The sequence below is a fragment of the Entelurus aequoreus genome, linkage group LG16, assembly GCF_033978785.1.
Source record: "Entelurus aequoreus isolate RoL-2023_Sb linkage group LG16, RoL_Eaeq_v1.1, whole genome shotgun sequence".
NCBI classification, from domain to species: domain Eukaryota; kingdom Metazoa; phylum Chordata; class Actinopteri; order Syngnathiformes; family Syngnathidae; genus Entelurus; species Entelurus aequoreus.
The window spans coordinates 4543770-4561666 of record NC_084746.1 but is presented as its reverse complement, the minus strand read 5'-3'; the positions used below and the strand labels follow the sequence as shown (position 1 = coordinate 4561666).

The window sequence follows — 17897 nt, the reverse complement described above, 5'->3', positions numbered from 1 at the left end:
CTGCGGCTTATAGTCGGGTGCGGCTTATATATGGAGCAATCTGTATTTTCCCCTAAATTTAGCTGCTGCGGCTTATAGTCAGGTGCGGCTTATAGTCCGGAAATTACGGTATATTGAGTAAAACATGCTTGAAACTAGAATATCAACTGTTGCAAAGCTGTGTCATCAACACTCACAAGAATAAAACTACTTTTTTAAAGTAATCATTTCTTACTTCAAGCATGAAAAAAAAAATCTTGATGCCCAGCGCATATCATTATGTCAATATAATGGCACTAGCATTTACTTAATTTAAGAATATTTTTCAACATATCGAGCAAAAAGGTCTCTTTTTTTTCTACCAAGAAAAGTGCACTTGTTATTAATGAGAATATACTTATTTTAAGGTATTTTTGGGTTCATTGAGGTTAGCTAATTTTACTTGTTTTGGAAAATCTTGACAAGCCGAATTTTCTTGTTCTATTGGCAGATAATTTTGCTTAGTTCAAATAAAATACCCCTAATTATTTTATTTTTTTCTTGTTTTTGAACACCGACTTTTTGCAGTGAAACAAATCTCTCCTCATTGCAAAGCCGGAAGGGCTCACCTCTGCAGCTGACTTATTTCCTGGCTGAGGTCATCCAGCTCCTTGACGCCCGTCAGCTCTGCTGGTGGAATGGCGATGTCCTGACGGGGTGGGGGGGTTGAGGCAGCACAGTCAGAAAAGCGGAGAAACAAAACTGATACGCTGACATAGATGGGCGATGATGGATCACTAGGTAGAATGAGCAGATGTTGCAAGTCAAGAGGCAAGAGTGAAGGATCGGGCAGACAGAAGTGAAGGAGCACCACCCGCTGATGTGTCCGGCAAAATAAAAGGACAGGAAGGAAGTGTGTCTTGTGCAGGACGAGCACACAATACATGAAAAGTGCTCCGGCAAGACAACACAAAGGAATGCACAGTTTTGAGTAATGATGTCATGTAAAATGTAGCCCGGGTAAGCCGACCTCCTCGAATACTTAACTGCCAATTTGTCTCACAGGTTAGATAACGCAAGTGGTAGCTATGTTTTGTTTATTTGCTCAGATGATAGAGTGGCCGATAAGAAACTTGAGGGTTCCTGGTTCGAATCCAGCTTCCGCAATCCTATTGCCGTTGTGTCCTTGGGCAAGACACTTCACCCGCCTTGCTCCCAGTGCCACCCACACTGGTGTAAATGTAGCTTAAATGTACAGTAGGTAAAGCGCTTTACATTGAGAAACCCATTAAGTCAGTGTTTTTCAACCACCGTGCCGCGGCACACTGGTGTGCCGTGGGAGATTATCTAATTTCACCTATTTGGGTTAATAATATTTTTTGCAAACCAGTAATTATAGTCTGCAAATGATGTGTTGTTGTTGAGTGTCGGTGCTGTCTAGAGCTCGGCAGAGTAACCGTGTAATACTCTTCCATATCAGTAGGTGGCAGCAGGTAGCTAATTGCTTTGTAGATGTTGGAAACAGCAGGAGGCAGTGTGCAGGTAAAAAGGTATATAATGCTTAAACCAAAAATAAACAAAAGGTGAGTGCCCTTAAGAAAAGGCATTGAAGCTTAGGGAAGGCTATGCAGAACGAAACTAAAACTGAACTGACTACAAATTAAACAAAAACAGAATGCTGGACGACAGCAAAGACTTACTGTGGAGCAAAGACGGCGTCCACAAAGTACATTCAAATATGACATGACAATCAACAATGTCCACACAAAGAAGGATAAAAACAACTTGAATAGTCTTGATCGCTAAAACAAAGCAAAGGAAGACATGAAACTGCTACAAGAAAATACCCAAAAAAGAAAAAAAGCCACCAAAATAGGAGCGCAAGACAAGAAGTAAAACACTACACACAGAAAAACAGCAAAAAAGTCCAAATAAGTCAGGGTGTGATGTGACAGGTGGTGACAGTACACCTACTTTGAGACAAGAACTATAGTGATGCATGCTTGGTTATGCTTTAAAGTCATATCCAACAATTGCGACAACGACTTATTACTGTCAACTGAGTTTCGTTTTTTAATGATTTCTGCACGTGGTGTGCCTCCGCATTTTTTCAACGCAAAAAATGTGCCTTGGCTCAAAAAAGCTTGAAAAACACTGCTTTATGTCACTGGAGAAAAAGCGCAGACTAAATATAATTCACTTGATATCAAAAGTCACTTTTCTTAGTATCTGCTCTAAAAGGTAAGAAGAAAGCTAAATCTTATCAACACTGCATAATTTTTTTCCCAAAAGAAATAAAAATACATCAAAAATATGAAGAAACAAATCTTAAAGAATAATTAACATTTTACATGCAGAAAACAAGTAAGTATAACTAATGAATGAAATGTTTAACATCGCTTTCACATTTATTGAATACGATGGAGATGAGCAAAGAGGAAATAGGGCAGGGGAGAGTCATGTCAACGTCACGCTTGTAACTCACTAAGAGTTATTTCTTGAATTCAACAGTGTTTCACGCGTCCTTTAGCAAAGTGCTGCCACTCGCAACTTTCTTTGGCCCCATGGTGTTTTATTTTACTCAATAAAAAAAATGTACCGAGACTGAATCATTAACGCGTGGAATTATTTGTTTGGGCACTCAATTCTGAGGAATGACACGCAGGCCAACAGACAAGTTACCAATACGTCTTACGTAAAGTGGGGTAAAAACCTAAATATACAAAAATAGGGCATTTAAAACTTGTGGTACCACTGTATGTTTAGTTGCACCTAACTGCCATCTATGATGCAAACGATACATTTTAACATCCCTTTTCTTAATTAATGCAATAAACATTCTCTGGTGCTATCTTTCTACGTCAGACCCGGGCAAATTAAGGCCCGGGGCCACATGCGGCCCGTTAAGCTTTTCAATCTGGCCCGCCGGGTATTCCCAAATAATTTCTTGAGATCTTTAAGATGGAAACTGTAGCTGCCATTATGATGTGCAGTTTTCTGATGACCGTAAGTCTTGAACTATACAAAGTATTGCAATGGTTGGAATCTGAGCTTTTGCATGATATACTGAGTTACTATGGCAGGGGTCACCAACCTTTTTGAAACCAAGAGTTACATTTTGGGTACTGATTAATGCGAAGGGCTACCAGTTTTATACACACTTAAATAAATTGCCAGAAATAGCCAATTTGCTCAATTTACCTTTATCTCTATGTTTCTATTAATAATTACTGATATTTACACTTAATTGAACGGTTTAAAAGAGGAGAAAACACACAAAAAAATGACAATTACATTTTGAAACATAGTTTATCTTCAATTTTGACTCTTTAAAATTCAAAATTCAACCGAAAAAAAGAAGAGAAAAACTAGCTAATTCGAATATTTTTGAAAAAATTAAAAAAAGAATTTATGGAACATCATTAGTAATTTTTCCTGATTAAGATTAATTTTAGAATTTTGATGACATGTTTTAAATAGGTTAAAATCCAATCTGCACTTTGTTAGAATAAATAACAAATTGGACCAAGCTATATTTCTAACAAAGACAAATCATTATTTCTTCTAGATTTTCCAGAACAAAAATTTTAAAATAAATTCAAAAGACTTTGAAATAAGATTTACATTTGATTCTACAGATTTTCTAGATTTGCCAGAATAATTGTTTTGAATTTTAATCATAAAAAGTTTGAAGAAATATTTCACAAATATTCTTCATCGAAAAAACAGAAGCTAAAATGAAGAATTAAATCAAAATGTATTTATTATTCTTTACAATAAAATACAAAAATGTACTTGAACATTGATTTAAATTGTCAGGAAAGAAGAGGAAGGAATTTAAAAGGTAAAAAGGTATATGTGTTTAAAAATCCTAAAATCATTTTTAAGGTTGTATTTTTTCTCTAAAATTGTCTTTCAGAAAGTTATAAGAAGCAAAGTAAAATAATTAATGAATTTATCTAAACAAGTGAAGACCAAGTCTTTAAAATATTTTCTTGGATTTTCAAATTGTATTTGAGTTTTGTCTCTCTTAGAATTAAAAATGTCGAGCAAAGCGAGACCAGCTTGCTAGTAAATAAATACAATTTAAAAAATAGAGGCAGCTCACTGGTAAGTGCTGCTATTTGAGCTATTTTTAGAACAGGCCAGCGGGCTACTCATCTGGTCCTTATGGGCGACCTGGTGCCCGCGGGCACCGCGTTGGTGACCCCTGTACTATGGTAATCTAATTAGTTACTATGGTAAACCAAATCACAGCAGCTCAGACGAGGCACCAAGCAGTGTGGGTGGGGAGCATTTTCAGAGTGTCAGCCTGAAATGTGGGTGTCAGAGACAGACGCGGAAGGAGATTTTTACAACAAAATTCTAAAGCTTAGTGATATATTTTAGATAATAGGTGGGTTTTTTTACTCTTTGCATTCATATTTCGCTGTGTTTGCTGCATTTTTGTTGCGTTCCGCTTGATTGTAAAATATGTCGATCGAGAGGGGGTGTGATGTTAATGTTAATATTCAGTGTTTTATTGGTCATAGTTAATATTGTAAATCCCAGATTCTTTATTTTCATGTACATTCTGGGTGTCTCATTCAGTAAAAAAAAAGTAAAATTCCATTCAGTTTAAGGCGGTCTGTCATAACGTTTTTAGCTTTCAATCAGACTTCATTGTGAGGTTTTTTATTAGTGTTCCTAAAAATAGATATACTGGCCCCGAGACACATTTTTTCCTCTAAATTTAGCCCCCCTCGAGTCAAAATAAAAGCTTAGTGATATATCAGATTGTAGGTGGGGGGGTTTTTTTACCCTTCGCGCTCATATTTCGCTGTTTGTTGCAGTTTTGTTTCGCTTGATTGTAAAATATGTCGATCGACAAGGGGTGTGACGTTCATATGTTAATATTCAGTGTTTTATCGTTCATAGTTAATATTGTCAATCCCAGATTCTTTATTATTATGTTCATTATGGGTGTTTCATTCAGTAAAAAAAATGTAAAGTTATGTTTTTTTAAGGCGATCTGTCATAACGTTTTTAGCATTCAGTCGACATTATTGTGAGGTTTTTGTATTAGTGTTTCTAATAATTAGGGATGTCCGATAATGGCTTTTTTGCCGATATCCGATATTCCGATATTGTCCAACTCTTAATTACCAATACCGATATCAACCGATACCGATATATACAGTCGTGGAATTAACACATTATTATGCCTAAATTGGACAACCAGGTATGGTGAAGATAAGGTCCTTTTTTTTAAAAAAAATTATAAAATAAATTAAGATAAATAAATTAAAAACATTTTGTTGAATAAAAAATAAAGTAAAACCAGTGTTTCCCACACATTCATTTATTTGTGGCGGCCCGCCACGAAATAATTACGTCCGCCACAAATAAATAAATAAATAAAAAATTTTTTTTTTTTTTTTGTCCTGTCCAGCTTCTCAGGCAAATCATATAGTTGATGTAGATGCCCATATAGGCTGTTCAGATTTACTTTACAAAAGAGAAGTGTAGGATACTTCTCTTGTTGCCTTATTTGTATTTGACCACTACTATTTTCTGTTTATTTGTTACTGACTGTGGCAGGACACCTCTGCCTCTGTTTCACTTTATGTTGCTGGTAAATAATATGGTTGTAGTAGTAGGCTAAAGTTAAATTATTTAGTATGCACTAATTAAAGGGGCAGAGCTTTAAGAGACATTTTAGCTTTTATATTTTATAAGATATATTTTTTGTAAGAACCACAATTAATAAATATATTTCAGTGAATAACTTATTGTTCAAATCTGTATATAAATATGTACATAAAGTGTTGTAATTATATTGTAAAATGGATGGATGGATGGATGGATGGACGTTTAAAACAAAATTGTTATTATTAATTAGTAAGTACACATTTTTTTAGCCTTTTTAGAGAAATTCATATCATTGTAGTAAATTATGCAAATTACTCGATGATGTCATTGTGGCCACGCCCATAGCCACGCCCCCACCGCCACAGGTATCATGGCAGTTTATGGGAAACACTGTAAAACAATATAAAAACAGCTACATAGAAACTAGTAATTAATGAAAATGAGTAAAAATTAACTGTTAAAGGTTAGTACTATTAGTGGACCAGCAGCACACACAAGCTTACGGACTGTATCCCTTGCAGACTGTATTGATATATATTGATATATAATGTAGGAAGCAGAATATTAATAACAGAAAGAAACAACCCTTTTGTGTGAATGAGGGAGGTTTTTTGGGTTGGTGCACTAATTGTAAGTGTATCTTGTGTTTTTCATGTTGATTTAATAAAAATAAAAACGATACCGACAACAACAAAAATGATACCGATAATTTCCGATATTATATTTTAAAGCATTTATCGGCAGGCCGATATTATCGGACATCACTACTAAAAATAGATATACCGGCCCTAGACACATTTTTTTTCTCTAAATTTGGCCCCCCCGAGTCAAAATAATTGCCCAGGCCTGTTTTACATCCATCTCTAATGTCAGATTATCAAAAAATATGTCATAATTAATTGCTCTTTAGACAATTTTTATATGGTGTATGTATAGTGTAATGGAGAAGGTTTTGAAAAAGAAAAAAAAAGAAAGAAAACAAAGAAGAAAACAAGACAGCAGGCTCATGCATGACACCGACAGAATATATCATGGGACAATAGCGCCTCCTTGTGTTTGATTAGAGCCATTACTCACTTTGCAAACAGAGAGTGCAGCATTACCAGCTCTCCCGTCAAATAGAAAACCTGAGAAGCTCTGTCAGACAGGACGGAAACCAGTTCAAAAAAAGCAAAAAAAAAAAAAAGGAAAAGCACAGCAGGACTGAAGAGCTGGAATGAGCCAGAAAGCAGGAAAACTTTTTTTGATTGGATGCATCTACTTGAAGCTGGTGTTGTAACGAAATAAAGTAGAGGGTCCTTTAAGTCAAGACTTACAGGGGGGATCGCTGCTAAAGCCGCTGTCCTCTCCGAAGGCGGAATCATGTCCGGCGTAAGAGTGGATGGCGGGTCAATGCCTTTGGTGATCTTCTGCTGGATGAGGTGCATGGCCAGACAGAACTGCTCCCGGGTCAGCTTGCCTGTATGTTTGGTGTCGGCCAGACCCCTGCAGAGAAAGTGACACAGAGAGGGAGAGAGAGCACGTGAGAGATGGGGAGTGAACGCATGCACATGGGTTATATTTAATTTTTAACATTTTTAATACATTTTTTATTCAATATTCAAGTAACATTTATTTTTGGTTATTGTAGAAATGTAAAATAATTTTAAGGTTAAAATAATACATTCTATTTTGGAGTAAGAATGTAACATACAAACCCCGTTTCCATATGAGTTGGGAAATTGTGTTAGATGTAAATATAAACGGAATACAATGATTTACAAATCATTTTCAACCCATATTCAGTTGAATATGCTACAAAGACAACATATTTGATGTTCAAACTGACTTTTGCAAATAATCATTAACTTTAGAATTTGATGGCAGCAACACGTGACAAAGAAGTTGGGAAAGGTGGCAATAAATACTGATAAAGTTGAGGAATGCTCATCAAACACTTATTTGGAACATCAAAACAGGTGAACAGGCAAATTGGGAACAGGTGGGTGCCATGATTGGGTTTAAAAGTAGATTCCATGAAATGCTCAGTCATTCACAAACAAGGATGGGGCGAGGGTCACCACTTTGTCAACAAATGCGTGAGCAAATTGTTGAACAGTTTAAGAAAAACCTTTCTCAAGCAGCTATTGCAAGGAATTTAGGGATTTCACCATCTACGCTCCGTAATATCATCAAAGGGTTCAGAGAATCTGGAGAAATCACTGCACGTAATCAGCTAAGCCCGTGACCTTCCATCCCTCAGGCTGTACTGCATCAACAAGCGACATCAGTGTGTAAAGGATATCACCACATGGGCTCCGGAACACTTCAGAAACCCACTGTCAGTAACTACAGTTGATCGCTACATCTGTAAGTGCAAGTTAAAACTCTCCTATGCAAGGCGAAAACCGTTTATCAACAACACCCAGAAACGCTGTCGGCTTCGCTGGGCCCGAGCTCATCTAAGATGGACTGATACAAAGTGGAAAAGGGTTCTGTGGTCTGACGAGTCCACATTTCAAATTGTTTTTGGAAACTGTGGACGTCGTGTCCTCCGGACCAAAGAGGAATAGAACCATCCGGATTGTTATAGGCGCAAAATGTAAAAGCCAGCATCTGTGATGGTATGGGGGTGTATTAGTGCCCAAGACATGGGTAACTTACACATCTGTGAAAGCGCCATTAATGCTGAAAGGTACATACAGGTTTTGGAGCAACATATGTTGCCATCCGAGCAACGTTACCATGGACGCCCCTGCTTATTTCAGCAAGACAATGCCAAGCCACGTGTTACATCAACGTGGCTTCATAGTAAAAGAGTGCGGGTACTAGACTGGCCTGCCTGTAGTCCAGACCTGTCTCCCATTGAAAATGTGTGGCGCATTATGAAGCCTAAAATAGCACAAGGGAGACCCCCGGACTGTTGAACAACTTAAGCTGTACATCAAGCAAGAATGGGAAAGAATTCCACCTGAGAAGCTTCAAAAATGTGTCTCCTCAGTTCCCAAACCTTTACTGAGTGTTGTTAAAAGGAAAGGCCATGTAACACAGTGGTGAACATGCCCTTTCCCAACTACTTTGGCACGTGTTGCAGCCATGAAATCCTAAGTCAATTATTATTTGCAAAAAAAAAATAAAGTTTATGAGTTTGAACATCAAATATGTTGTCTTTGTAGTGCATTCAATTGAATATGGGTTGAAAATGATTTGCAAATCATTGTATTCCGTTTATATTTACATCTAACACAATTTCCCAACTCATATGGAAACGGGGTTTGTACAAAGGCAGCAGAGTGCTCACCTCTGCAGGTTAATTGGCTTTACATTCTTAACCTTTCATCATGTATTGGCTCATCGTGTACAAGTGTGTAGGTGTACCTAATGATGCGGTGTAGGTGTTCTATTGTGTAGCCAAGGTGTGTTTTCTCCAGAAATAGGGTAATGTTTTTGGTCGCAATGCCATGTCTCCATCTCACCAGATTTGTGCCAGCATGGTCTGGGAGAGGCTGGCGTGCATGAAGATCTCAATGACCTCCGTTCCGCTGATCAAGCTGTCGTTCTCCTTGGCGGTTTTCTTGAAGATGTCATAGTAGCGCTCCCTGTCGGCCGCCGGGACCACCCACTTCTCCTCCGGCTGGAATCAACACAGCGCACACACAAGTTTTATTTATGAATTATTTGCGACACAATTCTGAGAGTACAAAGTGCATGAATAAATATTTTATGACACAAGTTTCCTAAACGAAGACGACAAAGTGACATGAAAGTGACAGATGAGAAGGACAAAAAGGACAACCAGCAGGCCTGGCTTCTCGATCGTGGGGAAAAACCTGTTTGTCAAAGCTCTGCAAGTGAAAGATCACTGAAGCGACAAGAGTTACACTCAATGGTGCAAAGCCGCGGAACAAGTTAAGCTGCTCTATTTGCAACAGAACAGAATTAATGCATGAAAAGTCAGTTTTGCTTGTCCATGCCGTGTCGGCCTTTACATTACACAGCAGCCAACATGGACGGCTTTCAACCAGTAGAATTAAACCACAACTCCACTTTTGAAAGGAAGTGATACTCTTGACAAGCCAATACAATCATTTTGTCAGGATAGTCCTGTATTCTGCCTTTAGGATTGATGCATTATTCACTAAAAAGACAAAAGGGTATACAAATTGACTACCGTATTTTTCGGACTATAAGTCGCAGTTTTTTTCATAAGTTTGGCCGGGGGCGCGACTTATACTCAGGAGCGACTTATGTGTGAAATTATTAACACATTAGTGTAAAATAACTAATAATATTATTTAGCTCATTCACGTAAGAGATTAGACGTATAAGATTTCATGGGATTTAGCGATTAGGAGCAGTGTTGGGTTAGTTACTGAAAACTAGGGCTGCAACAACTAATCGATTAAATCGATTAAAATCGATTATAAAAATAGTTGCCGATTAATTTAGTCATCGATTCGTTGGATCTATGCTATGCGCATGCGCAGAGGCTTTTAAAAAAAAACAATTTTTTTTTTTTTTTTTTTTTTAAATAAACCTTTATTTATAAACTGCAACATGTACAAACAGCTGAGAAACAATAATCAAAATAAGTATGGTGCCAGTATGCTGTTTTTTTTCAATAAAATACTGGAAAGGATAGAAATGTAGTTTGTCTCTTTTATCCGATTATTAATCAATTAATCGAAGTAATAATCGACAGATTAATCGATTATCAAATTAATCGTTAGTTGCAGCCCTACTGAAAACCAGTTACTAGTTACAGTTACTAGTTACTTTATCCCAAAAGTAACTCAGCTACTAACTCAGTTACTTACACCAAAAAGTAATGCGTTACTGTGAAAAGTAACTATTTAGTTACTTCTTTTTTTCTTCTTCTTTTTTTAAAGCTCCCATTAATGCCCTTTTAGCCTTCATGTCAGTACTGTTATTGCACTGGAGAATAATACAATGTGTTGATCAACTTGACATGCATTTGCATCACTGAACTCTGCTAAGCAATGTGGTCTACATACAACACACAAAGACAAAGATATGTTTCAAAGGGCCAACTTATTTTAGGCCAGAACAAATTGACAAAAGTATTTTAAATAGCTGCAACATAACATGCATAAGTAACAAACAGCATAATAACAACATAGCTGTAAACCAAATAAGTACTTTAACTTTATTTATACATACCAAAGCCTAACCAGGCGTTTTTTCTCTCAAGTAATTCTGAAATAAAATCATGTCTGAAGCCCAGAACACTCTACGCATTTCCCCAGTTTTAGTTTAGAGATAAGGAAATATTGGCCTGGCCCACTAGGATCCCTCTTTATGTTTGTGAACTTTGTGCGTCCCTGTCCGGCCCGCGTGAGGCCAATTATAAATTACAAAATACATTTAAAAAAGTATCTATGTTGAGTGTGCAATACAACGGTGCTGCTTTTGTTTTGAAAATCGTTATTTGTATTACTTCTGTGTGGACGTATGCGTGTGCGTGATTGTGAGTGAATGTGAACAGCTGCAATCACAAATTACACGATAAAGTTAAAAAAACATCTATGTCGTGCGCGCAATACAACTGTGCTGCTTTTATTTTGAAAAGTATTATTTATGGGCGTGTGTCCGTGTGTAACCTGCGAGTGACGGTGCACATGCAGCGACAAGTGATGCACGGTTTACACCCGAGACGCTAAAAAGAGAAAAGTTGATGAGGAATGGCGTGTTTTCAACAAGACATGGACTGCCAAGCAACGTTCCCTCTAAGGTGCGTGCCTGCGCAATTGCGCACTGCTCAAGCATCCGCTGCGCGCAGCAAATATATGCCGCGCACCAAATCAAATCCCATCTGAATTCTAAACAAAATAAACACATTTATTCTGTGTAATTTTGCAATGCAACTTTGAGTGACAGTGACAACAAGCGGCCCTAACGGTGTTCGTCAACACCGTTCAATTGAACACCGTTCAATTATTGTAACGTCTATCGAGATGCTTCGAGGACAGGAATTATATCGATCACTTTATTGAGCAAAACTGTTTATATTCGGACTAACCACACCAAAAACATGAGTAAATCAATTCTATCTCGAAAACTAGTCATTTTCTGCCGTACAAACCAGGCCAAAACCAACTTGTCATCTGTCACCAAAACGCATAGCACTAAACCACTGGTGCGTTTATGGCCACACAAAAAGTCGGACAACTCAAACACCACACAAAGTTACACTATGACTCCTCAGTCATACGTGTGCTTATTTTACTGTCATTTATTATTAATGTTAATTTATTTATATTAGTCATGGAATGCTGTTACACACACTATGTTGAAGTATTACTATTATTATTATTATTATTTATTTTACGGTATATATCAAAAATAATATTGAGCAAAATTTAATTGAAATATTGTCGATGTGGCCCTCCAGCAGTGCTCGGGTTGCTCATGCGGCCCCCGGTAAAAATTAATTGCCCACCCCTGATTTAGAGTGATGTGATAATCAAACACTCTAGAAGTCTAGAAATAAAGAGTATATAAGAGAACGTAAAATAACGCAGTAACGCATCATGTAGTAACGGTAACTGAGTTACTGAATATAAAAAATAACGCGTTAGATTACTAGTTACCGCCGAAACTAACGGCGTTACAGTAACGTGTTACTTCCCAACACTGATTAGGAGCAGGCATGTGATTTGACCACAATGAAAAAGACTGAAAAAATTTCCGGGGGTCTGGGGGACGAAGGCGGTGCCCTGGTGGGGGGACAAGGGGGGCAACGCCCCCCGAAGCTCCTGGTTTTTCACCAATTTAACATGCTAAAATTAACAAAGACAGCACCATTTGAAGAAAATATTTTAGTGTTTAAAGACATGAAAACATCATTAATAGAACATACATAACCCAATTATCCTAATGAATCACTGTATATGGTTCAGTCCCAACAGTATTTAGTCACTAATATTTACATCTTGTGTTCATTTCACATCCACAGGTGTCAGTGTTATTATCTACAGTTTATTTACAGTATTACCACATTATTTCAGTTCATGTAATGTAATGTAAACATTTCATTCTTTTCGCCAAAATAGGATATAAATTTATGAAAATAATTAAACATGTTTAGTATTGTTTACTCATATTTGAATATAGGAGATAATAATGTGAGGACACTGACATATTGCATAAAACAAGTGTGAAAATATTTACCTTCAAGATTGTTACACCACTGACAATAGTTTCAAGAGACTACATAAGAACTTAATATTACAAAATAGTATTATATGCAAATTTATTTCAAATAAATTGTTAACTAGAATCAATAATGCGACTCTTTGAATTTCTGTAATTTCATAATATATTTTCACGTGGCTTTTTATTTTTAGAAAAACCCATTTATATTTCGCTAAGCAATAATTGGTTAATATTTAAAACAAACATGCGTATTTCGCAAGCAAATATTTTTTAGCTTACCTCATTATTAACAACCCTGTCTGCAACTGAAGTGGGTGGATCTTTCCTCTCGATGTCTACGGCAGTTGTAGATGTAAACAAGATGAAGTCCGTAAGGTTTGCTCACTTTCGGTTGACATCCAAAAGTACCAGCTAGTGAAAAGTTCATTTTCCTTGCTTCAAGTTGTTTCATATGTTTTTGGCGTTTCACATGTACTTCCAAAGCCTTGAGACCTCGTGATCCATAGTCAATATTATCATGACACCACGTGCACAAAACCTTTCCGGGACGATCGATTTTCCGAATAAAATCACCGAACAAAGTCGTAACTTCCTTCTTCCCAACGGTATCAGTGATTTCCCTTTCCATCCAGTCCCATCGAAACTTATTTTTGACATGTTTAGCAATTTCTTTTACTCGTAAAGCGTCCTTTCTCTCGAGAACCGACATCGTTTACATATGGAAAATGGCGCTAATAACCATTATGAATGATGACGTTATTAACGTCATCATTCATAACAGATGTCCTGATTGGTCACAAGGAACATATCGACCAATCAACTACGGCGTAATATAAACTACGTCTCGAATCTTGATTTAGGGTCGGAAAAAAAACCGGAAAAACGGGAGATAATTTTTTTTTTTTTCCCGAGATTAAAAAAGACGGAATTCCGACTTTAGACGGAAAAATCACATGCCTGTAGGAGTGACAGATTGTTTGGTAAACGTATAGCATGTTCTATATGTTATAGTTATTTGAATGACTCTTACCATGATATGTTACGTTAACATACCAGGCACCTTCTCAGTTGGTTATTTATGCCTCATATAACGTACAATTATTCAGCCTGTTGTTCACTATTCTTTATTTATTTGAAATTGCCTTTCAAATGTCTATTCTTGGTATTGGGTTTTATCAAATACATTTCCCCAAAAAATGCGATTTATACTACAGTGCGACTTATATAACGGGTTTAACGATGAACAGATTGACCGTGGATTTATACTCCAGTGCGACTTATATAACGGGTTTAACGATGAACAGATTGACCGTGGAACTGACTATTTCCCAAACACTTTTAAAGTGTAAACAAACTGCAGAATGTGTTTGACCATTAAGACTGTGTAAATATAACATACCGGTTTGCTTGCTCTGAAGGAGTACTTTGGGGAGAGGTTGCTAGTTGAGGTGGTGAGAGGAGAAGCACTTCGGAAGCTGTCTTTGAGAGGAAGCGAGGTACCCAAAAACCCAGGCCGGCTGGGCAGGACGGCCACGGCGCCAGGCAGCGCACCAGGCACTTTTTTCCTCTTTGAGGGAGGGATCAAGGATGCGGGTAAAGTCGTCGGCACCGGCTCTTTCTCCATTGCTCGATACACAAGATGCATGACCTAAAAGATTAGAGCGTTAACTAAAGGAAGATTTTAAAAAAAATTAACATTTGCTAATCGACAAGTTACCACAAGAAATTCCTCCTTGTCCAGGTACCCATCTTTGTCCGCGTCGCCCAAGTCCCAGATCTGCAACGAAACAAAACTCAGCAAGTCTTGGTTAACTTGCAGGAATGTCAGCAAAGATACAGAGAGTGTAACATCACCTTTCCCAGCGCATCCAGAGGTAGTTTGGAGTTGATCAAAATGGGCTTCACTTTATCGCCTGAGAGGAGGCCATTGATGGGGGACAGACTCTCAAAGATGCCCTCAAACATCCCCTTTTCATCCGGCTGTGGAGTAACAAACGACAATTCAAATAATCATAGGGCTACCCCGAAATAACTGAAACTAAAATAATCACTCACCCTTATTGCCCAACTTGAATCAGTTGCTGAGGCACTCAATAGAGGGCTGCTGTTGTCTCGCTGGAAGAAACAAGACATTTTGGTCAATTATATGAAATTACTTATTATTAGAGATGTCCGATAATGGATTTTTTGCCGATATCAGATATTCCGATATTGTTAATTACCGATTCCGATATCAACCGATACCGATATATACAGTCGTGGAATTAACACATTATTATGCCTAATTTTGTTGTGATGCCCCGCTGGATGCATTAAACAATGTAACAAGGTTTTCCAAAATAAATCAACTCAAGTTATGGAAAAAAAAATGCCAACATGGCACTGCCATATTTATTATTGAAGTCACAAAGTGCATTATTTTTTTTAACATGCCTCAAAACAGCAGCTTGGAATTTGGGACATGCTCTCCCTGAGAGAGCATGAGGAGGTTGAGGTGGGCGGGGTTGGGGGGCGTGGTCGTTAGGGGGTAGCGGGAGTGTATATTGTAGCGTCCCGGAAGAGTTAGTGCTGCAAGGGGTTCTGGGTATTTGTTCTGTTGTGTTTATGTTGTGTTACGGTGCGGATGTTCTCCCGAAATGTGTTTGTCATTCTTGTTTGGTGTGGGTTCACAGTGTGGCGCATATTTGTAACAGTGTTAAAGTTTTTTATACGGACACCCTCAGTGTGACCTGTATGGCTGTTGACCAAGTATGCCTTGCATTCACTTGTGTGTGTGTGAAAAGCCGTAGATATTATGTGACTGGGCCGGCACGCAAAGGCAGTGCCTTTAAGGTTTATTGGCGCTCTGTACTTCTCCCTACGTCCGTGTACCAATCCGTACAGCTGCGTTTTAAAAAGTAATTAATTTTACTTTTTGAAACCGATACCGATAATTTCCGATACTACATTTCAAAGCATTTATCGGCCGATAATATTGGCAGTCCGATATTATCGGACATCTCTACTTATTATTCCCTTTTATTGATTTAGTCTATTATTGTTGTTTCACTCGCTTTGCCTAACACATTTTTCCTAGCATTAGCATTCAGCTAACAAGGTTTATTATTGTGATTGTCGTTTGTTATACTCTATTTTGTTTTATTACCTTCTGAGCCCACATGAAAGGTACATTACAGTTCCACACCGCCGCAAAGTACAATGTCATTGAATTGAATATCTTTATTTGATGAGGACAATGCATATTGATCGACATGTGAGCAAAAAAAATCACAGTAAATATGCCAAAATTAGAGACAATAGCTATATTTTATCTGTTTTTCAAAGGGGGGCCCTATAAAAACAGACCTACATTTACTGACAACATTATACAGACATTACAAGATAACTTACAATAAATATTAGCAATAAAATCAAGTCAAAATAAGGTGATAAACTAAGTGTTAAGAATACAGGACTGGTTTGTCTACAACCACTTTGTACCATAAATGTGATCATATCTATTATTATATCTATTATTATATCATATATATCAGGGGTCACCAACCTTTTTGAAACCAAGAGCTACTTCTTGGGTAGTGATTAATGCGAAGGGCTACCAGTTTGATACACACTTAAATAAATTGCCACAAACAGCCAAATTGCTCAATTTACCTTTAACTCTATGTTATTATTAACAATTAATGATATTTACACTTAATTGAACGGTTTAAAAGAGGAGAAAACACGAAAAAAAAATTACAATTAAATTTTGAAACATAGTTTATCTTCAATTTTGACTCTTTAAAATTCAAAATTCAACCGAAAAAAAGAAGAGAAAAACTAGCTAATTCGAATCTTTTTGAAAAAAAAAATAAAAAAAATTTATGGAACATCATTAGTAATTTTTCCTGATTAAGATTAATTTTAGAATTTTGATGACATGTTTTAAATAGGTTAAAATCCAATCTGCACTTTGTTAGAATATATAACAAATTGGACCAAGCTATATTTCTAACAAAGACAAATCGTTATTTCTTCTAGATTTTCCAGAACAAAATTTTTTAAAGAAATTCAAAAGACTTTGAAATAAGATTTAAATTTGATTCTACAGATTTTCTAGATTTGCCAGAATATTTTTTTTAAATTTTAATCATAAGTTTGAAGAAATATTTCACAAATATTCTTCGTCGAAAAAACAGAAGCCAAAATGAAGAATTAAATTAAAATGTATTTATTATTCTTTACAATAAAAAAAATAAATTTACTTGAACATTGATTTAAATTGTCAGGAAAGAAGAGGAAGGAATTTAAAAGCTAAAAAGGTATATATGTTTAAAAATCCTGAAATCATTTTTAAGGTTGTATTTTATCTCTAAAATTGTCTTTCTGAAAGTTATAAGAAGCAAAGTAAAAAAATTAATGAATTTATTTAAACAAGTGAAGACCAAGTCTTTAAAATATTTTCTTGGATTTTCAAATTCTATTTGAATTTTGTCTCTCTTAGAATTAAAAATGTCGGGCAAAGCGAGACCAGCTTGCTAGTAAATAAATACAATTTAAAAAATCGAGGCAGCTTACTGGTAAGTGCTGCTATTTGAGCTATTTTTAGAACAGGCCAGCGGGCTACTCATCTGGTCCTTACGGGCTACCTGGTGCCCGCGGGCACCACGTTGGTGACCCCTGATTATATATACAGGTATATATATATATATATATATATATATATATATATATATATATATATATATATATATATATATATATATATATATATGTATATGTATATGTATATATATATATATATATATATATATATATATATATATATATATATATATATATATATATATATATATATATATATCATATAATATCAAATATATCATAATCAAAACATTTTTGCTGTAGGTTTAGATTGTAAATAAAAGTTGACCGTATGTTGTGACCAGTTAATATGTGTATGCCTCAATTTTTGTTAGTAATGTATTCCAGAGGTCAGATGAAGACCGAATTCTACAATAAAATATTAAGACAAAAATTTTATAGAGAGGAATTTGACTTTCACATTGATAATAGACAAAAACGATAAAATGGATGGACAAACATTTAACATCCCTTTTACCTTTATTGAAGACTTGTGAGGAAAATGACGACCGATAAGCGGAGAAGGATAG

The 17897-nt window shown here is 36.3% G+C and overlaps 1 protein-coding gene across 3 annotated transcripts in view; it reads right to left on the bottom strand.

The window, feature by feature from the left end:
* LOC133631541 (epidermal growth factor receptor substrate 15-like 1) overlaps positions 1 to 17897 on the bottom strand; it is a 65254-nt gene that overhangs the window by 34996 nt on the left and 12361 nt on the right. For 2 of the 3 annotated variants that reach the window (XM_062023836.1, XM_062023839.1), the window contains exons 6-13: positions 14800 to 14859; positions 14599 to 14724; positions 14462 to 14521; positions 14144 to 14392; positions 9045 to 9202; positions 6906 to 7074; positions 6667 to 6726; positions 588 to 667 (exon numbers count right to left, since the gene is read on the bottom strand). In XM_062023836.1, coding sequence (XP_061879820.1) covers positions 588 to 667; positions 6667 to 6726; positions 6906 to 7074; positions 9045 to 9202; positions 14144 to 14392; positions 14462 to 14521; positions 14599 to 14724; positions 14800 to 14859 — 962 coding nt within the window. The remainder of the gene's footprint in view (positions 1 to 587; positions 668 to 6666; positions 6727 to 6905; positions 7075 to 9044; positions 9203 to 14143; positions 14393 to 14461; positions 14522 to 14598; positions 14725 to 14799; positions 14860 to 17897) is intronic. The other variant, XM_062023838.1, reaches the window with a different exon arrangement.